This window comes from Protopterus annectens, chromosome 7.part0 (assembly GCF_019279795.1).
Source record: "Protopterus annectens isolate FY-2018-M chromosome 7.part0, PAN1.0, whole genome shotgun sequence".
NCBI classification, from domain to species: Eukaryota; Metazoa; Chordata; order Ceratodontiformes; family Protopteridae; genus Protopterus; species Protopterus annectens.
Window position 1 is genome coordinate 127,077,991 of NC_056739.1, and position 24,573 is coordinate 127,102,563.

General features: G+C 44.7%; 1 protein-coding gene across 1 annotated transcript in view; it reads left to right on the forward strand.

The window, feature by feature from the left end:
• Nucleotides 1-24,573, forward strand: part of ANKS1A (ankyrin repeat and sterile alpha motif domain containing 1A) — a 3,005,277-nt gene that overhangs the window by 943,645 nt on the left and 2,037,059 nt on the right. The window contains exon 8 of the mRNA XM_044076145.1: nt 5,580-5,684. Coding sequence (XP_043932080.1) covers nt 5,580-5,684 — 105 coding nt within the window. The remainder of the gene's footprint in view (nt 1-5,579; nt 5,685-24,573) is intronic.

Below are 24,573 nucleotides of genomic sequence, written 5' to 3' on the forward strand. Positions count from 1 at the left end.
AAAACAGACCAGCTTCTTGTCAGCTTTGCCGCAGGGGCAGAGGGGGAACCCCATTTCCAAGTAAACCATTTCCAAATGGATATCACACTGTATCCATTTCTGCTACAGACTACATGGGAAACTACTCCCTAAGTCTATTCGTACCCATTCCATTAGGGTAGCCTCCACTTCCACAGCATTCCTCAGAGGAGTTCCCACCAGGGACATCTTGGAAGCTGCCACCTGGACCTTTGTCCATACCTTTACAAAGCATTACCACCTACCTTTTTTCTCTAAGGCTAGGGCAGGGTTTGCCTCTGCAGCTGTTCTTCGTGTTTCACTGTTGCAGTCATTAAATTTGGGTTATCTGCTTGCAGGTAGCCCTCAGCTGGCCTGATTTTCAAAGTCTTGGGTCCTGCGTCGTTTGCTGTCTCTTCTTCCATGATGTCAGGTAGTCAGGGGTATAAAGCATGCAGCCGACGCCATTACATCAGTCTTTCTTACCGTGCGGTGCCCAAAGCAGAAGCAGTTTGCAAGTGCCGGTCGGCCGACTCCTGAAATTTTCATTTTCGAATTTCAGAACCGAAGTCTTCAAAAAAGCTAAATACCCCGTTGGGGATCCTTTTTCTTGCTCTAAACCGATGTCAGTAAAATTTAATTGTATTACTTGTGGAAAGCAAATACCTCATAGAGATTTTCATTCGTATTGCATTCCTTGCTTAGGCCCAGACAACGATGTCCCTTGCTGTCAGTTTTGTGCCTTATTAAATCCGCGAACTATTCGTCTGTTCATTTTCGCATCAAGCTATTTCAGTACTCAGTTTAATTATGCAGAAATGGCTTCGGTAAGCCATCCGACTACCGACATTCCAAAAAAACATAAAGAGAGAGACCGCAGAGGTCCAAAGCTGCCGACGACGCTTCCGTTAAGCTACTCGCCAATTCACCGGTACTCAGTGAGGCGCTTTCGCAGCCCCTGATACATGCTGCTACAGATTCGCAGGCCTCTACTGAGACCCATTTGGATGGTATGCCGCGAGATGCTTCTTCGACTATGGAACCTGCGGATGTCTACCTTGGATGGGTCCGCAGCCGCTGTGCAGGCACCGGCTTCTGAAGGTGTATTCAGGCCTACTGACTTGCATATGAAACTAATGCCACCATCTTCTTCTTCAAGGCCTAAAACTCGATCTACGCCTAGAAAAATGACGTCCAAACCGCATGGTCAAGCCCATATGCCTAAAAAACAAATAAGAATGGCTGAAGACCTTATTACTCTAATTTAGGGGAAGCCACCCTTCTCCCTCTAAGAGACCTAGAACTGATTTTCTTTCTGATTCTTCTGATCAGGATTCTGAAATTTCTGTTTCTTCTGATGACCAAGATTTGCCCTTATCTACCTATGAGGATTCTGATGTGGAAGATTCCATTCCCTCTGCTTCCCCTCTAGAAAATTTCTCTTTTGGTGAAACTTTGCACACTTTTATAAAGCGTTTCCACTGGGAAAGCCAGGATTACTCTGACTCCAAAAAGAGGCTTAGGGAATTCTTACTCCTACCTCAACGCAGGCCTTTAGCTATCCCTCCTGTACTGGACATTGTAGATGATGCCTTCTTGGAATCTAGCCTGGCCCCAGAGACTTTACCTCTGGCTCCCAGGAAACCGGACAGGTATTACAGAGTACCTGACTCTCACAAGTTCCTCTCTAAGAATCCTACTGCAGACCCAGAGACCATTTCACAGGCACCCAAAGGCATTAAGGATACTACTGCCAAAAACCCTACCCCCTCTGATAGAGATTCCAGGGCCTTGGACAGATGGGGTAAGAAGGTATACACTTCTGCTACTTTGGCCATTAGGGCCTTAAACTGCCAGTTTCATATGTTAAAGTATCAGCAGCATATTATTGGATTACTTAAACAGAAAATGATATTGATTCCTGACTGTGCTGAAAATAAAGAATTACAGGACTTAATGCATTCTGCTGAACAAGTTGGTAAACATACTTTGCAATGTGGTTTTGACTCCTTAGAGGCATCTTGCAGGGCTGCTGTCACTGGGTCTGATCTTAGAAGGCATGCTTGGCTTAAGGAGAAAACTTTGCCAGATCATGTTAAAGCTAAATTACTGGATGCTCCCTTAAACCAAGACCGCCTGTTTGGCAACAAAGCAGAAGTAGTACTTAAAAAGATGGAGGAAAAAGGTAAATCTATGCAAATTGTTGAAGATTTCCTGCAATTACAGCCTCCCAAATTTAGTAGGCATTGGCCTTCTAAGAATTGATCCTTTCCTGTCTCTTCCAGGCCTTCTTAGTCCAAACCCAGGAACAGCAAACCACCTAGGCTACAGTCTCAAGGCACTCACAGGCCTAAGCAGTGGGGGGCTCCAACTTCCAAAGCTGGAAGTAGTAAGACACCCCCCTATGGTAAACTGTCACAATGACTTAAATTTAAACCTTCCAAGCCCTACTCAGCTGACTGCTCCTTTAGGGAGAAAGATCGCACTGCATGCAAAAAAATGGGAACTCGTTACCCAAGACAAATGGGTTTTAAAAATTGTTTCTCAAGGATACAGATTCCACTTCTACACCTTACCAACCCCAAACGGTTGACCAGACCTACCCTCAATCAGTGGGCAGAGGCTCAACAGCAGGTTCTCTACTGGTCTACTGGTCCTAATTCTCTCTAATCATTTCCTCCATTCCTTAGCTTTGGGGATCTACCCAAATGTAATGACATGCAACAGTGAAACACGAACATAGTACAGTTGTGTACACTTACCATAAATGTAGATGTTCGAGTGTACTCAGTGTTGCAGTCCTGGTTACCCTCCCTACAGCCCCCTGACTTCTATTGCCTATACCTCTCTTCTTCTTTACTGTATTTAAGCTTTCTGGTGTATTTGCTTTTTGTTGGAGGTGTAACCTTGTATATAATTGCTTCACATTATGGGGGCACCTGACATCTGATGTAATGGCGTCGGCTGCATGCTTTATACCCCTGACTACCTGATGTCATGGAAGAAGAGACAGCAACCGATGCAGGACCCAAGACTTTGGTAATCAGGCTGGCTGAGGGCTACCTGCAAGCAGATAACCCAAATGTAATGACTGCAACAGTGAATATACTCGAACATACATTTATGGTAAGTGTACACTGTACTTTCTGCAGAGCTTGCTGACCCATGCCTAGGGCTCTGACTAATCCTTCCACCCCCCCCCCTCCTCCTCAGCTTTGGGAATCCTTCCACAGGTGATGACTGCAACAGTGAAACAGTTCTGTACACTTACCATAAATGTAGTTGTTCGAGTTAATTCACTGTTGCAGTTCTGGTTTCCCTCCCACCTTTCCCCTTGTATCCTCTTTCCCTAGCAGACATAAGCTTCCCACGGTGGCTTTTAGCCACCAGGACTACTTTACCATATTTCCTTGTGCTTCTGATGGGTTAGGGCAAGAAAAACTGATGGAATGGCATTGGCTGCCTTGCTTTAGAGCACTGATGACCTGGTGTCAGACTACAGGTGACAGCAGCTGATGCAGAATAACATTGACTCTGGTATTCAGGCCAGCCGAGGGCTGCCACAGCAGGGATAACCCACAGATGATGACTGCAACAGTGAATACACTCGAACATCTACGTGTATGGTAAGTGTACACAACTGTACTTTTTTTTCCTTCCTAGCTTCCAAACAGTATATTTTTGGGGACTTTCCTGTGGATTGGTTATACATCACCATTTTTATCTCCTCTCTTGTCCTGTTAGTAATTGAGCTTGTCATCTACCTCTAACCTTGGCATATTTAATTCTTCCGTAAGCACTTCCATTTGTAACTTTTCTGGATTTCCATACTTCCCTGCTTTACATAAACTTTCATAAAATTTCCAAAATATTTCTAGTACCTGTACAGGATTGTTACCTTCCTTGTTATAGGCCTCCTAAGCTTGACGACAACCCTTTCTGCTTTCTGTTGCCTGAGTCATCGTCCTAAACGTTTTGTGCTCTAGAGTTATTAAAAAACAGTTGCTTAACAGCAGTCTTTCTAAACACGTACATATTATTGAGGTAATCCCCTATTTTTCTGTTTTGCATTCTGTAATTGCTCCTCTTCTTGTTCTGTGATTTTCCCCTGGGATAGACCATTCTTAATAAGAAATTAAGATTTCCCCAATGGTCTATCAGGTATTAATAGAGAGAGAAAAAACAATGGTGAAGCTTTATTTAAATGAGTTTACGTTAATCCGCTATGGCCCTTTCATGAATGTAAAGTCCTTCCTGCACTAGAAATCGGGCAAGCTCAGAAGATGTAAAGGAGGCACTGAACAATTTCAAGTGTCATGTAATATAAAATTACTAAATGCCCAGAAGATTAAATGCTGGCTTTCCGTCTCCACTCTTACTTTTGGAGTTAAATACAGATAGCCCGAAGCTGTCTCATTCAATAAAGGGGAATTTTAAGAAAAAGAACCTTTGATTGAAAAAGAAATTAGGTTCATAGGAGGTGACTAGGCTATTGGCCATAGGGTCTTTATAAGCCTAGTCATCGAGGAGCTCTGATAAATGTATGTTTTACTGATATGGTCTTAATTTTTTCCCTTCTACTTTTATCACTGATTTTGTTTGCACTGTGTTTACATGTGCAGTGGTTACTTTCAGTTAATACAGTACTATTATTCCATGTTTTGTTCAGGTTCTGTTGTTTTATGTAACATGTATGTTGTCTTTGCCTTCTAGACCCAGGTCATGACTGAAAAGGGTCCTGGGACCACGTCACTTATTCAGTTAAGACATGTAAAATAAATGGGTCTACTTCAGATGATCGAAGTTTCAAAACTTCAAACATCATATGGCCGAAGACCAGATGATCAAAGTTTTGAAACTTCGAACATCAAATTAAAAAAAAAAAAAAGCAAAAACAAAAAAAGTTTTCTTTTACCTTTTTGCAGAGGGCCAAACCCCCTGCACCCCCCCCCCCGCTCCTTAAATATACCAACTCTGAGATCACACTACAGTGAGGAAAACTGTAAATTTCCTGTTCTATGCTGTACAGCAATCTCCATTCAGAACGTTCGAAGTTTTGAAACTTTGATTATCTGAAGGTGAACCAAATAAATACATGGCGAATACCTAATAAAAGGAAGTGAAGTAAGATGTGTCTGCCAGTAATATCCAGGTTATTCTTGCAGTCTTGTTAAGTCCATGAACTTTTATTGTAGTCAACTGACACATGGCTGCTAGAGTACTTCATCATATCTTGACATTGTACCCAACAGAGTTTGATCTTTTGTTATATTTCAGTCAACATTTTGAGTTGTCTTTGCAGCTCATTAAAATTAATGTCTTAGTCTAGTTGATGTTTCATAGTGATTGTTCTCTAAATTTGATTTGTCCTGTTCTAATAGTCACCATAGAAGAGATAAGGTGTTTTTCTGACTTGAGAATTACTTGACTTTATGAATGCAGTATTTCTGTTTTTTTTTCTTGATTTTTATTACTGTCTTAACTTCATTCATTTGATTTAGCACGCAAACACATTCCTTTCAGATTTATCATCTCTGTTACTGAGTAGAATGAAGACTGAGACATTTATTTTGTTTTGATAGGGTATACTGTGGAAAAACTGGATAAAAAAGAAACTGAGAGGCTGCCACCTCCTCCACCCCCACCAGTACAAATAAGTGTGGAAGCTGTCCTTCCGAAACCAAAAGGTAAGAATTATGACTTGTAAAATCTTGGTGCCCATGAATAGTAGGCGTTTTATGGTGGCATGTTGTGATAAAAGGTAGGTAGGAAATAGGAGGCAAAGATTTAGCATTGATCCACTGCGCAGAGAAATAATTCATCCAAATAAAAGCAGCAAGGAGGCCTTAGTTCTTCGGATACATTTCATGCTGAATATAATATCTGAAAGGGAATGTAGTCCATATATCAGGCAGTCTCAAACTGAAATGGCTATGAGGACCACATAAGCAGTGCTTTAGCCTGCTCATCTCGTGTCTGACACTGGTCCCTGATCTGGCACTCCTGAGCTGAGGAGCAAAAAAAAAAAAAAAAATCTGATGTACAATTTTCTCTCTCTCTCCCTTTCTCTCTGCCTCACTGTCCTGCAGTGACTGTTAGGCCGTATAGGTTGTGTCCTGACCAAGACTCAGCAAATGCCCAGCTTTCTAAAGCAGTAGCTCCCTCCCACACTGTCACTCTGACTGCTGATTGATCAACCTCGTGGAGGGAGATCTGTAGTCAGAGTGAAGATTTATTTTAAGTACTTTCTTGCTGCTTTAATTAGTTCAGAGGCTTCAGTAGAACAACAGATGACCTTCAGCTTAGTTTTTGGCAGTTAAGTCCCCAGTGGGGAACCCTTTCATACAAAACATTGTTTTTTTGAGAAAAAAACAAATTCATGTTTTTAAACAGGAATTTTTAGCTGTATTTCCTTTTTAAGAAACCTTGTATTATTTCCAACATCAGAAGTTTCCTATCAGGGACGACTATTTTAGCTCTAAGCTACTTTTTTGTGAGAACATTTACTGCTTATGTAAACTTTCTGTAGTTTATCGAAAAGTTTAGTGTCGGAAAGTGTTTTCTACGGTTAGGGACTATTTCATGGTATGTTAGTAGTTGTGTACACTGACAATGTACCTCCAGTTTTTTTTCTGTCTGACTAAATTTTGAATTAAGGAACTTTCTGCCAGGAATTTAGTGTGCTGTTTATGTACTACTATGTTTGGGGACTCTAAGTGTAAGAGTGCTGCTTGTGAACACTTGTTGACAACCTACCTTCCAACCAGCTAACTCCAGAAAAGCCTGGGACCTGAATTATGTTTTAGAAAAACTAACCTTACCACCATCCAAACCTGCTGCTTCAGCAAAATTGAGATACCTCTCCTGGAAGACTGCTTTCCTACTAGCTATCACATCAGCCAGAAGGGTTTCAGAACTTCAGGCACTCATGGCCGTTGAGCCCTTCATCATTTTCCATGCAGACAGGGTCTCCCTGAGGACTAACCCCTCCTTTATGCCCAAGGTGGTATCTGATGTGACCCTCAACCAGGCCATACATCTACCCACATTCTTTCCTAACCCTCAATACAAGGGGGAAAGAATTCTGTACTCACTAGACATGCACAGACAACTCAGATACTACCTGGACTGTACTAAACCCTTCAGAAAAACAGACCAGCTTCTTGTCAGCTTTGCCGCAGGGGCAGAGGGAAGCCCATTTTCAAGTAAACCATTTCCAAATGGATATCACACTGTATCCATTTCTGCTACAGACTACATGGGAAACTACTCCCTAAGTCTATTCGTACCCATTCCACTAGGGCAGCCTCCACTTCCACAGCATTCCTCAGAGGAGTTCCCACCAGGGACATCTAGGAAGCTGCCACTTGGACCTCTGTCCATACCTTTACAAAGCATTACCACCTACCTCTTTTCTCTAAGGCTAGGGCAGGGTTTGCCTCTTCAGATGTTCTTCGTGTTCCACTGTTGCAGTCATTAAATTTGGGTTATCTGCTTGCAGGTAGCCCTCAGCTGGCCTGGTTTTCAAAGTCTTGGGTCCTGCATCAGTTGCTGTCTCTTCTTCCATGACGTCAGGTAGTCAGGGGTATAAAGCATGCAGCCGACAGCATTACATCAGTCTTTCTTGCCGTGCGGTGCCTGAAGCAGAAGCAATTCGCAAGTGCCGGTCGGCCGACTCCTGAAATTTTCATTTTCGAGTTTCAGAACCGAAGTCTTCAAAAAAGCCAAGTACCCCATTGGGGATCCTTTTTCTTGCTCTAAACCAATGTCAGTAAAAGTTAATTGCATTACTTGTGGAAAGCAAATACCTCATAAAGATTTTCATTTGTACTGCATTCCTTGCTGAGGCCCAGACCACGACGTCCCTCGCTGTCGGTTTTGTGCCTTATTCAATCCTCGAACTATTCGTCGTTGGTTCATTTTCGCATCACACTATTTCAGTATTCGGTTTAATTATCCAGAAATGGCTTCATTAAGCCATTTGACTACCGATATTCCGAAAAAACGTAAAGGTAAAGACAGAGACAGACCACATAGGTCCAAAGCTGCCGACGATGCTTCCGTTAAGCTAGTCGCCAGCTCACTGGTACTCAGTAAGGCACTTTCACAGCCCCTGATACACGCTACTTCAGATTTGCAGACCTCTGCTGAGACCCATTCGGAGTCCGGTATGCCGCAAGATGCTTCTTCGACTATGGAACCTGCAGATGACTCTACATTGGATGGGTCCACAGCCGCTGTGCAAGCACCGGCTTCTGAGGGTGTATTCAGGCCTACTGACTTGCATATCAAACCGACGCCGTCTTCTTCTTCAAGGCCTAAAACTTGATCTACGATTAAATGTCCAAACCGCATGGTCAGGCCCATATGCCTAAAAAACAAATAAGAATGGCTGAAGACCTTATTACTCTAATTAGGGGAAGCCAGTCTTCTCCCTCTAAGAGGCCTAGAACTGATTTTCTTTCTGATTCTTCTGATCAGGATTCTGAAATTTCTGTTTCTTCTGATGACTAAGATTTGCCCTCATCTACCTATGAGGATTCTGATGCAGAAGATTCCATTCCCTCTGCTTCCCCTCCAGAAGATTTCTCTTTTGGTGAAACTTTGCACACTTTTAGGGAGCATTTCAGCTGGGAAAGCCAGGATTACTCTGACTCCAAAAAGAGGCTTAGGGAATTCTTACTCCTACCTCAACACAGGCCTTTAGCTATCCCTCCTGTACTGGACTTTGTAGATGTTGCCTTCTTGGAATCTTGCCTGGCCCCAGATACTTTACCTCTGGCTCCCAGGAAATCTGACAGGTATTACAGAGTACATGACTCTCACAAGTTCTTCTTTAAGAATTCTACTGCAGACCCAGAGACCATTTCACATAAAGGCATTAAGGATACTACTGCCAAAAACCCTACCCCCTCTGATAGAGATTCCAGGGCCTTGAACAGATGGGGTAAGAAAGTATACACTTCTGCTACTTTGGCCATTAGGGCCTTAAACTGCCAGTTTCATATGTTAAAGTATCAGCAGCATATTATTGGATTACTTAAACAGAAAATGATATTGATTCCTGACTGTGCTGAAAATAAAGAATTACAGGATTTAATGCATTCTGCTGAACAAGTTGGTAAACATACTTTGCAATGTGGTTTTGACTCCTTTGAGGCATCTTACAGGGCTGCTGTCACTGGGTCTGTTCTTAGAAGGCATGCTTGGCTTAAGGAGCAAACTTTGCCAGATCATGTTGAAGCTAAATTACTGGAAGCTCCCTTAATCCAAGACCGCCTGTTTGGCAACAAAGCAGAAGTAGTAGTTAAACATGGAGGAAAAAGCTAAATCTATGCAAATTGTTGAAGATTTCCTGCAAGTAAAGCCTCCCAATTCTTAGTAGGCATTGGCCTTCTAAGAATTGGTTCTTTCCTGTGTCTTCCAGGACTTCAGTCCAAACCCAGGAACAGCAGACCACCTAGGCTACAGTCTCAAGGTACTCGCAGGCTTAAGCAGAGGGGGGGGCTCCAACTTCCAAAGCTGGAAGTAGTAAGACACCCCTATGGTAAAATGTCACAATGACGTAACCTTAAACCTTCCAAGCCCTGCTTAACTGACTGCTTCTTTAGGGGGAAAGATCGCCCTGCATCCAAAAAACTGGGAACTCATTACCCAAGACAAATGGGTTTTAAAAATTGTTTCTCAAGGATACAGATTCCATTTCCACACCTTACCAACCCCAAACGGTTGGCCAGGCCTACCCCCAAATCAGTGGGCAGAGGCTCAAAAGCAGGATGTCCTTCAAGGATGCATCTGCAGTCATTACAAATGGGTTGTCCTGTCGTCAGGCAGCCCTTCGGTCGGCCGGATTCCAAAGTCTGGGTCTGGCCTCGGCTGGTGTCGCACTTCACCCGACGTCATAGCTGCAGTTATTCGGGTATAAAGGCATCAGCCGACGACATTTTCCTCAGTCTTTCTTGCCGCGTGGCGCCCTAAGCAGAAGCTGTTCGCAAGTGCCAGTCGGTCAGATCCAGAGATTACTACTACCGAATACTACTTCGAAGACTTCTAAAAAGCTAAGTACCCCTTTGGGGACTCTTTCTTGCCTCAGCCGATGTCAGAGAAAGTGAATAACTGTTTATCTTGTGGGAAACAAATACCTCATAAAGATTTCCACTCCTACTGTATACATTGTTTAGGCCCAGACCACGACGTAGCAGCTTGTCTAGCCTACGCTTCTTTTAACCGACGGACGCTTAGACGCCGGTCGGAGTTTGCTGAACAAATTTTCGGCTCTGATTTTGCCTACATTATGCCGTCGGATCCTCCGACAACGCAAATTTCCAAAAAACAAAAAGAAAAGGACCTACACTCGCGGTATGCGGTCTCGGCCGAAACCGCGATTAAGCAAACCGCGAGTTTCTCGGTTTCGGCCGAAACCGAGCAAGCGGTTCTTTCTCCAGCCGAAACCATGCCTTCTACCGAGGCCTCTTCTAACCTGGTAGAATCAGCTTCTGAAATCCAGCCTTCAGTTGCGGTTTCTCAGGAATTATCAGACACAATTCCCTTGGATATTTCAACCCCTGCACGTGGAGCTGCTAGGCCTCCTGCAGTCATGTCTATTAAGGCCTTTGCCAGGGCTAAAGCAGCCAAAGCTTCAAAAACTGTGCCTGCCAAATCCCCCTCACACAGGCCCAGCACTAGCTCTCATATGCTTTCTTTGGCTGAGGATTTAATTTCTTTAATTCGTGGATCCCAGCCTCATCCAGACAGGTCCTCTCCCACCTCCAGAAAAGAGACCTAGAGCAGAGCCCCCTGAACCAGTATCCACTGATGGTTCCTCTGATGAATCAGAACATACAGACCTTCCTGAGGCTTCTTATTCTCCTTACGAAGACTCTGATGCGGAAGAGTCCATTCCTTCAGCCTCTCCACCTGAGGAATTTTCCTTTGGGGAAACCTTGCATGCTCTGAGGGAACAATTTCAGTGGCAGGGCCAAGATTTCTCAGACTCCAGAAAAAGGCTTAGAACCTTTCTACATTTGCCACAACATAGGCCTTTAGCTATACCTCCAGTTCTTTCTGTTGTAGATGATGCATTTAATGCATTTAATGATGCTTGCACTGCTCCTGATTCATTACCTCCGGCTCCTGCTAAGCCTGATAGGTTCTACAGGGTCCCGGACACTCATCACCATTTATACAAGGCTCCTTTTGCAGATCCAGAGACCATCACCCAGGGCCCTAAAGCTGTAGCTGCTACTTCTGCTAAAAACCCCCTCCCCTCTGAAAGGGAATCCAGGTCCTTAGAGAGATGGGGTAAAAAAGTTTACACTTCTGCTACCTTGTCAGCTAGGGCCTTGAACTGCCAATTTCATATGATTCAATATCAAGAGTTTATGCTTGACCAGTTAACTAAAAAGCTTTCCTCTGAAGAATCTTTAGATAAAAAATATGTTCAGGAAATGGTACATAACATACAGCAGGTTAGTAACCATTCTTTAAAATGTGGCTATGATGCACTGGAGGCTTCCTTTAGATCAGCCATGACTGGCACAGTTATCAGGAGACATGCATGGTTGAAAGAACAGGCATTACCAGACCATGTCAAATCAAAGCTTTTGGATGCACCCATGGACAAGGTCAATTTATTTGGTTCCCCTGCTCAGCAGGTACTAAAAAAGATGGAAGAGAATGCGAAATCTGTACAAACGGTGAAAGATTTCTTACAGGTTCAACCTCCAAGGTTTAGCAGGAACTGGCCCTCCAAGAATTGGTCCTTTCCGGACTCCTCAAAGGCTCAGAGAGGCAGGAATAGGCGTTCAAGAGGCAGAAACCAATCCAGGGGTGCCTACAGGGGATGCCAATGGCAAGGTAACAACCAGCGAGGCACGGACGCAGCCACCACCACTACAACACCTCAATCACAGTGACTTGACAGTGGCACCGCCTACCAGGGAACAACTAGAAGCACCCTTAGGCGGAAAATTAACCTTATTTTCAAAAAACTGGCATTGCATCACAAGGGAAAAATGGATTTTGCAAACTATAGACCAAGGTTACAGGTTCCATTTCCATACTCTACCAGGGAAGAGAGGAATGCCAAACCTACCACCTACTCAAAGGACAGAAGCTCTAAAACAAATATCTCAGCTATTAAGAATGAGAGCTGTGGAAAAGGTACCATCTATGGAGCAAGGAAAGGGATTTTACTCCAGACTCTTCCTGGTACCAAGAAAAGAAAACAAATGGAGGACCATTCTAGACCTGTCCGCTTTAAACACATTCCTTATTGTTCCAAAATTCAAAATTCTGACCCTACAGCAGCTTCTTCCCATGCTGGGCAAGGAGTCTTGGCTGGTAACTCTAGATCTCAAGGAGGCATACCTGCACGTCCCCATAAGACCAATTTGCAGAAGATACCTCAGATTTCTTGCAGGATCAGAGCATTATCAATTTTCAGCATTGCCCTTTGGCTTATCTACTGCGCCCAGAGTGTTCACGAAATGCCTGGCATCAGTAATTGCTCATTGCAGACTTCAGGGAATCCAAATTTATCCCTACCTGGACGACTGCCTGATACAAGCGGACAACAAAAGCAAGCTAGCAGAAGACTTACAAAGAGTCATTTACCTGCTGCAAGCCTTGGGATATACAGTCAATATAAAAAAGTCAAGGCTGATCCCATCACAAAGAATAACCTTTCTGGGTGCAGAGCTGGACCCATCAAAACAAATGGCATTCCTAACTGCAGAAAAGAAAGAGCAACTACCTCTCTACTTCTTGGCATTAACAAAGCAGAACCACCTAACTGCAAGAAAAGTACTGCAAGCTCTAGGCTTCATGGCATCCTGCATAATTCTGGTCCCTCATGCCAGACTGCATATGAGAAAGCTACAGTGGTACCTAAGGAATTTGTGGTCCCAACACAAGCACAGCCTAGAAACCAAAATCCCAATAATCCCATGCCTGAAACAAGAGTTCCTATGGTGGGCTTAGGCCTGTCAATCAAACGCAGGATTGCCCTTCTGCAAAAGCCAACCAAGCCAAACCATCACGACAGATACCTCAGACCTCGGTTGGGGGGCACACATGCTGGGCAAGTGCATACAAGGCTTATGGACTCAAGACCAACTGCGCCTACACATAAATCTAAAGGAAATGCTGGCAGTAAAATTGGCAATCCAGTCATTCAGACCATTTCTCCAAGAAGGTCAGTTGATAAGGACAGACAACACCACAGTCATGTGGTACATCAACAAACAGGGAGGCACCCATTCATATCCTCTATGCCGGCTGGCACTGGACCTATGGGATGTGGCCCTGAGCTACAACATTCAGTTACAAGCCATTTTTGTACCGGGAAAAGAAAACATCCTAGCAGACATATTAAGCAGAACAACCACAGATGCCCACGAATGGATGCTTCATCCGGACATCTTCAAAGCCATCACAAGGGAATGGGGATTACCACAAATAGACTTGTTTGCATCCCCATTCAATCACCAGCTAAAGAAATTCTGCACAAGGACGTACCACCCACTTGCTTGGAAGGTGGACTCCCTATCTTTCAGTTGGAAAAACCTGACAGCATACGCATTTCCACCACTTCCTTTGATGCACAAGGTGCTTCTAAAGATCAAAGAGGACCGTCCAAGGATCATCCTGATAGCTCCAGACTGGCCAAGACAACATTGGTACCCATTGCTGAGGAGCATGTCTCGGGAACAAATATGGACACTACCCGTAATCCCATTACTGTTAACACAGAACTACAACATCCTGCATCCAAACCTGAAAACTCTGCAGCTAACTGCCTGGAACATTACATAACAGAAAATAACCCAACTTTATCCCAAAGGGTTAAAGACATAATCCTGGAGGCTCGCAGACCTTCAACAAGAAAGAATTATGCAGCAAAATGGAAAAGATATCTCATTTGGAGTACCGCAAAGGGAGAAGATGTGACTCTGGTAAACATGGCCAACATCCTAGAGTACTTGGCAGAGCTCTTCCACACAGGCCTGTCCTATTCTTCCATCAAGATACATGCATCAGCTATTTCAGCGCAATACAGCTTGGATCCTCCTGTCTTCTCTCATCCCCTGCTCAGACAGTTTCTGAGAGGAATTAAAAATGTAAAACCTCCCAGGAAACCACCATTGCCAGCATGGGACTTGAACTTTGTGCTAGAAAAATTGACACTTCCTCCTTTCGAGCCAGCAGCAACAGCAGAATTACAATACTTATCCTGGAAGACTGCTTTCCTGCTGGCAATAACTTCAGCAAGAAGGGTCTCTGAACTACAGGCATTAATGGCAGTGCAACCCTTCCTGATCTTCCATCAAGACAGAGTGTCCATGAGAACAAATCCTTCATTTATGCCTAAGGTGGTATCCAGAGTGTCATTAAATCAGGCTATCCACCTACCTACATTCTTCCCAAACCCACAGAACAGGGGAGAAAGACTTTTGCATACCTTGGATGTACACAGACAGTTACGCTACTACCTGGACAGGACTAAGTCCAATAGAAAAACTGACCAGCTTCTGGTAGCATATGCCACAGGAAAGGAAGGAAAACCAATTTCAAAACAGACAATCTCCAAATGGATAGGAAATTGCATTAGATTTTGTTACTCCTACCATTGTTACTCCTACCATGGAAAGAAAACCCCAGAGAACATCAGGCCTCACTCCACAAGGGCTACAGCCACTACCACAGCTTTCTTACGAGGAGTGGCTACCAAGGACATTATAGAGGCTGCTACTTGGACCTCCGTGCATACATTTGCCAAGCATTACAATTTACCTTTATACTCTAGATCCCGAACAGGTTTTGCCACTGCTGTTTTGCAAGGGATCCTAGCTACACCATAATCTATACTCTTTCCTCCTCCCCTTGTTTAGCTATGGTATTCTACCCATTTGTAATGACTGCAGATGCATCCTTGAAGGGACATAGTACAGTTTTGTACCTACCATAAATGTAGATGTCCGATAGGAATGCATCTGCAGTCAGGATTACTCACCCACCTTCCCCTCTGAGGTACTCCTAGGGTATTTGCCAGCCTTCAGCTAGCTTGGGGGGGATCTATTATGGTGTATTTGTTTGTATATATGTACATACATGCTTATTTTTTGTGTTTGCTCTCTACTATTTGGAATCATTGACATTTATCCAAATTTAGCCTTCCAAGAGGGCACCTGGCATCTGGGGCAAGAAACACTGAGGAAAATGGCTTCGGCTGATTCCTTTATACCCGAATAACTGCAGCTATGACGTCGGGTGAAGTGCGACACCAGCCGAGGCCAGACCCAGACTTTGGAATCTGGCCAACCGAAGGGCTGCCTGACGACAGGACAACCCATTTGTAATGACTGCAGATGCATTCCTATCGGACATCTACATTTATGGTAGGTGCAAAACTGTACTTTCTCTCTCTTCTAAGTATCAGGGCTATTCAGCCTGTCCCAGCAGAGGAATGGGGACAAGGTTTTTACTCCAGACTTTTCCTGGTACCCAGAAAGGACAACTCCTGGCGTCCTATCCTGGACCTGTCTATCCCAAACACATTTTTGGTAATCCCAAAATTCAGAATGCTAACTCTTCATCAGCTTCTTCCCATGCTAGGCAAAAATGCCTGGTTGGCAACATTGGACTTAAAGGAAGCTTACCTGCACATCCCAGTAAGGGAATCTTGCAGAAAATACCTACACTTCAGCACAGGCTACATGCACTATCAGTTCTCTGTACTGCCCTTTGGCTTATCTACTGCACCCAGGGTATTCACAAAGTGCCTAGCTCCAGTCATTGCATTCTCCAGGCAAAGAAATATTCAAATATACCTATGCCTGGATGATTGTCTAATTCAGGCAGAAAGCCAGGACGTACTATTAAATCATCTGGCATTTGTAAAGAAACTGCTATCCTCACTGGGGTACACCATAAACGAAAAGAAATCTCACCTAGTACCTTGCCCAACAAACTGTATTCCTGGGAGCAAGCTTGAACACAATTTCCCAGATGGCCTACCTCACGCCAGAGAAACAAGTTTGACAGCCTACTTCAAACTACTGGCCACAAAGACCCAGCTATTTGCAATGAAAATACTGCAAGCTCTGGGGTTCATGGCCTCTTGCATCCTACTAATTCCATATGTAAGGCTGCATATGAGGAAACTACAATGGCATCTAAAAAGCCTATGGTGTCAACATTCTCAGGACCTGGAATCAATGATTCCTATCATTCCTTGTATAAAGACAGAGTTCCTTTGGGGGGCAGAGGCCTGCTACCACAACAAGGGGATGCCATTCACTCTACCCTCAGCCACCCAAACCCTAACAACAGACTCATCAGACTATGCATGGGGGGCTCACTTGTCAGGGCAGTGCTTTCAGGGCAAATGGAACCCGAGTCAAATGCACTTGCATGTCAATCAAAAAGAAATGTTAGCGGTACAGAATTCTCTGACAGCCTTCAAGGACCACATTCTTCCAGGGCAATTATTGGTAAAGACAGACAACACCACTGTTATGTGGTACATAAACAAGCAGGGGGGAACCCACTCGTACCCTCTCTGCAGACTAGCCATGGCTCTGTGGAACATAGCCTTGAGCTACCAAGTGCACCTACAAGCTCAATTCCTGCCAGGCAAGCTAAATTCACTGGCAGACGACCTAAGCAGAAATCTCATGGACCCACACGAGTGGAAACTGGCACCAAAGATATTCAACATTTTGAGAAACACATGGGGGAGCCCAGAGATAGACCTGTTTGCTTCCCCTCAGAACTACCAGTTCGACAAATTTTGCACAAGGACTCCCCATGGACAAGCTTGCAAAGTGGATGCCCTGTCCTTTACCTGGGAAAGCCTCTCAGTTTATGCTTTTCCCCCTCTGCCTCTCCTATCAAAAGTTCTACTAAAGATCATTGCACCAGACTGGCCACGCCAACACTGACACCCCCTCTTGTGCAGTATGTAACTGCTGGAACCATGGCACCTGCCTCAGACCCCTTCCCTGCTGTCCCAGCAGGATGGCCAGATTCTGCATCCCCAACTTCAAACCCTGAACCTTGCAGCCTGGCTAATTACCTGAGCTCTCCAATACCATCCCTCAGTAAGCAAGTGCTGGATGTCATTCTGGAGGCAAGGAGGCCTAGTACTAGAAAATCATATGTTGAAAAGTGGAAAAGATACTGTTCCTGGAGCCAAACTCAGGAGATGGGCACAACAGTGCCCAGCTTACCGCATATTCTTCATTACTTAACAGAGATGCTTCACAAGGGCCTTTCCTTCTCTTCTATTAAAATTCATGCCTCAGCCATTTCAGCACATTATAATACTGAGCCACCCCTCTTCTCTCACCCCCTCCTGAAGCAATTCCTCAGAGGGGCCAAAAATTTACGACCACCCAGGAGATCCCCTTCTCCAGACTGGGACCTTAACTTTGTATTGGAAAAGCTGACTCTGCCTCCTTTCAAGCCAGCTGCAACTTCAGAGTTGAAATTCCTTTCTTGGAAAACAGCCTTCCTTCTAGCCATCGCTTCCACAAAAAGAGAGTGTGAATTACAGGCCCTCATGGCAGTGGAGCCCTTCATCATCTTCCATGCAGACAGGGTGTCCCTCAGGACCAATCCTTCCTTTATGCCCAAGGTGGTATCTGGTGTGGCCCTTAGTCAGTCCATTCATTTGCCAACCTTTTCTAATCCACAGAACAAAGAACGAACGAATACTGCACTCTTTGGACGTGCACAGACAACTTAGATTTTATTTGGACAGGACTAAGCCTCTCAGGAAAACTGAACAGCTGCTAGTTGCCTTTGCTGCAGGGGCAGAGGGGAAGGCCATTTCAAAGCAAACCATTTCTAAGTGGATAGGCCATTGCATTCATTTCTGCTATAAGCACCATGGAAAACCTACCCCACGCGGGGGATAAGATCACATTCCACCAGGGCTGCATCTACTTCAACAGCCTTTCTCAGAGGTGTTCCTGCCAAGGACATCCTAGAAGCTGCTACCTGGAGTTCTGTTCATACCTTCACCAAGCATTACCACTTGCCTATTTTTTCTAAATCCAGAGCTGATTTTGCCACTGCAGTCTTGCAGGGCCTAATAGCTGGTCTTAATTCTCTGTAATTGCCTCCTCCTTTCCTTCGCTTTGGGAATCTATCCAAATGTAATGACTGCAACAGTGAAACACGAAGAACATAGTACAGTTGTGTACACTTACCATAAATGTAGATGTTCAAGTGTATTCACTGTTGTAGTCCTGGTTACCCTCCCTCCAGCCCCCTGACTTCTATTGGCTATACCTCTCTTCTTCTTTACTGTATTTAAGGTTTCTGGTGTATTTGCTTTTTGTTGGAGGTGTAACCTTGTATATAATTGCTTCCCATTATGGGGGCACCTGACATCTGGGGCAGGAAAAACTGATGTAATGGCGTCGGCTGCATGCTTTATACCCCTGACTACCTGACGTCATGGAAGAAGAGACCGCAACCGATGCAGGACCCAAGACTTTGGTAATCAGGCTGGTTGAGGGCTACCTGCAAGCAGATAACCCAAATGTAATGACTGCAACAGTGAGCTCAAACATGTACGTTTATGGTAAGTGTACACAACTGTACTTTCTGCAGGGCTTGCTGACCCATGCCTAGGGCTCTAACTAATCCTTCCACCCCCCCCCCCTCAACTTTGGGAATCCTCCCACAGGCAATGACTGCAACAGTGAAACATGAAGAACATAGTACAGTTCTGTACACTTACCATAAATGTAGTTGTTCAAGTGTATTCACTGTTGCAGTCCTGGTTTCCCTCTCTCTTTCCCCTTATATCCTCTTTCCCTAGGGAACATAAACTTCCCACTGTGGCTTTTAGCCACCAGGACCACTTTACCATATTTCCTTGTGCTTCTGATGGGTTAGGGCAAGAAAAACTGAAGTAATGGTGTCTGCTGCCTTGCTTTATAGCACTGATGACCTGATGTCAGACTACAGGTGACAGCAGCTGATGCAGAATAACATTGACTCTGGTATTCGGGCCAGCCGAGGGGTACCACAGCAGGGATAACCCACAGGTGATGACTGCAACAGTGAATACACTCGAACATCTACGTTTATGGTAAGTGTACACAACTACTTTTTTTCCTTCCTAGCTTCCAAACAGTATATTTTTGGGGACTTTCCTGTGGATTGGTTATACATCACCATTTTTATCTCCTCTCTTGTCCTGTTAGTAATTGAGCTTGTCCATCTACCTCTAACCTTGGCATATTTAATTCTTCCATAAGCACTTCAATTTGTAACTTTTCTGGATTTCCATACTTCCCTGCTTTACATAAACTTTCATAAAATTTCCAAAATATTTCTAGTACCTGTACAGGATCGTTACCTTCCTTGTTATAGGCCTCCTAAGCTTGATGACCACCCTTTCTGCTTTCTGTTGCCTGAGTCATCGTCCTAAAAGTTTTGTGCTCTAGAGTTATTAAAAAACAGTTGCTTAACAGCAGTCTTTCTAAACACATACATATTATTGAGGAAATCCCCTATTTTTCTGATGTTCTTAGTGTTTCACTGTTGCAGTCATTACATTTGGGTAATCTGCTGGCAAGTTGCCCTCAGTCAGCCTGAATTCCAAAGTCTTGGGTCCTGCGTCAGTTGCTGTCTCCTCTTCCATGACGTCAGGTCATCAGGAATATGAAACAAGCAGCCGACGCCATTTTCTTTAGTCTTTCTTGCCGCACGGTGCCCGAAGCAGAAGCATTTCACAAGTGCCGGTCGGCCGACTCCTGAAATATTCGCGTTTGAGTTTCAGAACCGAAGTCTTCACTAAAGCCAAGTACCCCGTTGGGGAAACTTTTTTTCTTGCTCCATTCCTATATCAGAAAAAGTTAATAATTGTATTACTTGTGGGAAGCAAATACTTCGTAAGGATTTCCATTTATACTGTATTCCTTGCCTAGGCCCTGATCACAACGTGCCTGGCTGTCGGTTTTGTGCTAGATTTATCCAACGCACTATTAAGCGTCTGTATATTTTTGCCTCCAAGTATTTTGGAAACAGATTTAACTACCTAGAAATGTCGTCTGATAGCAATCCGACTACCGGAGTATATAAAAAATGCAAAGAAAAGGACAGAGACAGACAGTCAAGGTCCTAAACCGGCGTCAAAGCTTCTCCTAAGCCAATCGCCTGCACTCAGTGAGGTGCTTTCGCAGCCCCTGATACATGCAACTTTCAAGTCGCAGGCCCCTACTGAGACCCATGTGGAGTCCGGCACGCTGCGAGATACTCAGTTTTGGACCCACAGATGTATCTCCCTCAGATAGTTCCAGAGCCGCTGAGCAGGCACCGGCTTCTGAGGGTCTATTCAGGCCTCAACATTTTTATATCAAACCGACAACAGCTGCAAAACCAAAGACAAAGGCAACTTCTTAAACTAAAAAACCAACGCATGAGCCACGTGCACAGGCTGCTATGCCTAAAACACAGATGATCAAAATGGCTGAAGACCTTATTACCTTGATCAGGATTTCCCATCCCCCTCCTGATAAGAGGCCTAGGCAAGACACTGATTATAAATCTTCTGGTCAGGTTTCTATTTCTTCTGATTCCTCTTCTGATCAGGAATTATCTATACCTCCCTATGAGGATTCTGATGCACAGGCGTCTATACCATCTGCATCACCGCCTGAGGATTTTTTTGTTTGGAGAAACCTTGCATACTTTGAGGGATCATTTTCACTGGGAGAGTCAAGATTTCTCAGAATCAAAAAAGAGGCTCTGGGATTTCCCTCTTCTCCCTCAGCACAGGCCTTTAGCCATACTCCCTGTTTTAGACATTGTGGATGATGTGTTTTCGGAGTCCAGCTTGACCCCTGACTCCTTACCTCTAGCTCCCAGCAAGCCTGACAGATACTACAGGGTCCCTGACTCTCACAAATTTTTATTTAGAAACCCTGCTGCTGATCCTGAAACTATTTCACAGGGTCCAAAGGGGAGCTAAGGCCTCAACAGGAAAAAATCCTACCCCCTCTGCCAGAGATTCAAGGGCACTGGATAGATGGGGAAAAAGGTTTATACATCTGCAACTTTGGCAATTAGGGCCTTAAACTGCCAGTTTCATATGCTCAAGTATCAACAGCATGTTTTAGGATTGCTGAAACAGAAAATTATGTTGATTTCTGAATGTGCAGAAAATAAAGAATTGCAGGAATTATTGCATGCAGCTGAACAAGTTGGAAAGCATACTTTGCAATGTGGTTTTGATTCTTTAGAGGCCTCCTGCAGGGCCGCAGTTACTGGATCTGTGATTAGGAGGCATGCTTGGTTAAAGGAACAAAATGTGCCTGAATATGTTAAAGCTAAATTACTAGATGCACCTTTACAGCATGATACTCTGTTTGGTATTAAGGCAGAAGAGGTTTTCAAAAAAATGGAAGACAAAGCTAAGTCTATGCAAACTGTAAAAGACTTCTTACAAGTGCAGCCACCAAGATTCAGTAGACACTGGCCTACAAAAAATTAGTCCTTTCCTATGTCAGACAGGACGTCTGGATTTGCCCCTTTGAGCTCTAAGGATTCCAGATACCAGGCACAAGATTCATACAGGTCAAAGCAATGAGGTGCTTCTACCTCCAAATCTGGAGGAGATAAAGTGCAAACCAACAGAAAACAGTCCCAATGACTTCCCTCTGCCTTCACTAAGCACTTAACTTTTGGCAGCACCCTTAGGGAGAAAATTAGCACTTTTTGCTCAAAATTGGCAGGTAACCCAGGACAAGTGGGTGCTAAACATAGTATCACAGGGATACATATTCCATTTCCATACTCTTCCAGTGGCAAACGGTTGGCCGGATCTGCCAAAAAATCAATGGGCAGAGGTACAGAAACAGGTCACGTCCCCCATGGATATGGCGGCCATTCAGCCAGTACCAGAACAGGAAAAAGGACAAGGTTTTTACTTGACTGCTCTTGGTACCCAGAAAGGACAAGGCCTGGTGGGCAATATTGGATTTATCGATTTTGAACACATACCTGGACATTCCAAAATTCAAAATGCTGACTTTGCAGCAGCTTCTGCCTATCCTGGGCAAGAATGCTTGGCTGGTGACATTAGACCTAAAAGAGGCATACCTGCATGTCCCAATAAGGCAGTCATGCAGAAGATACCTCAGATTCAAGGCTGGCTTAATGCATTACCAATTCTCTGCACTGCCCTTTGGCTTATCTACTGTGCCTAGGGTCTGTACAAAGTGCCTGGCACCAGTATTTGCTTTTTGCAAACAAAGAAGTATACAAATATATCCTTACTTGGACGACTGTCTCATTCAAGCAGAGAACAAGGACATTCTTCTTCAACACCTGGCATTTGTGAAAAGGCTTCTAACATGCCTAGGGTACACAATAAACGAAAAGAAATCACAGCGGGTACCCTCTCAAAAGATAACATTCCTGGGTGCAAGCTTGAATACAACTGCCTAGATGGCTTACCTCATGCCAGACAAACAGTCAACTGACTACTTCAAACTGATGGCAACAAAAACCCAGTTATCTGCAAGACAAACTCTGCAGGCTTTGGGCTTCATGGCATCCTGCATCCTACTGATTCCATATGCAAGACTGCATATGAGGAAACTTCAATGGTACCTAAAAGGTTTATGGAGTCAATATTGTCACAGTCTGGAAACAATGAATGTTAAGTTGTCAATCTCGCCTTCATTCTTGCTGGATGGGTTCGGAGCCGATCCTCGGCTCCGACTCGGCCACTTACTAAAGCTCGAGAGCTTATTTTAATGGCTCGAGGCAACCCTATATCCCATGATGCTAGGCGATAACTCTCCAGATCTCGTTTGCCGCTTTCGCTTGCGAGGTGCGTATTTTTACCGGCTCCTGGTAAGTCTTTATACATATAGTGTTCAGTCACCCTTTTGAGTTAATGTTTTTACCGACTCCTGGTAAGTCTTTATACATATAGTGTTCAGTCACCCTTTTGAGTTAATGTTTTCACCCAGTTGTCCTTGGATGAGTCTGAGGGATCCCCAAAGTCCCCCTCTGAGGATGTCTCTTTCTCAGACATCCTAGAAATCCTAAAGCAGAGGGGGAACTGGTCTTCCCTTAATCCATCCGAGGACGAGTCGATGTACCTGGAGGCGTTTGGTTCTTGACCCTCCACCTCCTGGGTGTCTCTGCCTTTCGACCCCCTTATGGAAGTAGTGGCTCGGAAGGCGTGGTCGGCCCCAGATTCGGTGGAACCCACCCCTCGGAGGCCATCTAAATTCATCATAGCACCAGTTGACAAGCAATTCCTAACAAAAGGTGTACCGGCGGATGCCATGGTGGTGGCTGCAGCCACCAAGAAGGAACTAGCTGATCCTTCAGTACCTATCCATCCTCCTAATAAGGATTCTAGGACCATGGATAGGTATGGTAAGCGGATGTTTTCTTCAGCGACCTTTGCCATGCGGTCACTGAATTACTTGTCACTTCACCCGCCTTCAGAGAGATATTCTCAAAGAGTTGGGAGAAGTCTTACAGGATCCATCAGCTGCTGGGTCCCAGGATAAAATAAACTCACAGCTTGGAACCCTGAACTCAATTGTTAACTCCTCCACGCGTCTAATTTCATATGCAGCCGATGGAGCGAGTAGGGCCGCGGGCACAGGAGTGGCCTTAAGGAGTCATGCCTGGATGTGGCTGTGTAATTTTGCGGACCCTTTCAAGGCGTCCTTCACAAATTCCCCTTTTGATGGTTCGGCTTTGTTCGGACCTCAAGTGAAAGACACCTTGACCAGATGCGAACAAGATGGCAAGACTCTTTCTGCCGTAGGAGTCCGTTTCTCCACCCCTTCAAGACCATACCCTAAGGGTCAGAAGGGTGGGAAAATGTGGTTCCGCAGATCTCAGAGTCACGCCTGACGCAAGAGGTCAGTTTACCCCCAGAGGCAGAGAGGGGGTAACAACAACAGACGCCGCCCTAGGGGCAGAGGGGGTCCGCAGAACCAGGGTAGCAGGGAACCTCTCTCTGACAAACCCTTCCAGCATCCCTGAGATGTTGCCCGATTGTCCACCGTCGGAGGCAGTCGGGGGAAGATTGTCGCTGTACCCAATAGCCTGGCTTTCCCTTACTCAAGACAAATGGGTACAGTCAATCATATCCGAGGGTTACAAAATTCCCTTTATCCAAACCCCAATTCAAAAGGGAACCCTTCCAGACGTTCCACCCAATCTAAGGGAACTAGCAGTATCAGAAATATCAAAACTGCTAGCAAAAAGAGCCATCCAGCCAGTCCCAGCAGACCAACTAGGATCCGGAATCTACTCAAGGTTCTTTTTGGTACCGAAAAAGACAGGGGACTGGAGACCAATATTAGATCTCAGCAAACTAAACAAGTTTGTAAAGAGAACAAGATTCCGGATGGTCACGCTACAGTCCATTCTGCCCTTTCTGGGCAAGGACAATTGGATGTGCTCCGTGGACCTTCAGAATGCGTACTGTCACATCAAAATTCACAGGCGCTCCAGAAGGTTTCTCCGCTTTCGGCTGGGGGCCAGTCACTACCAGTTCAGAGCCCTGCCCTTCGGTCTCACTAC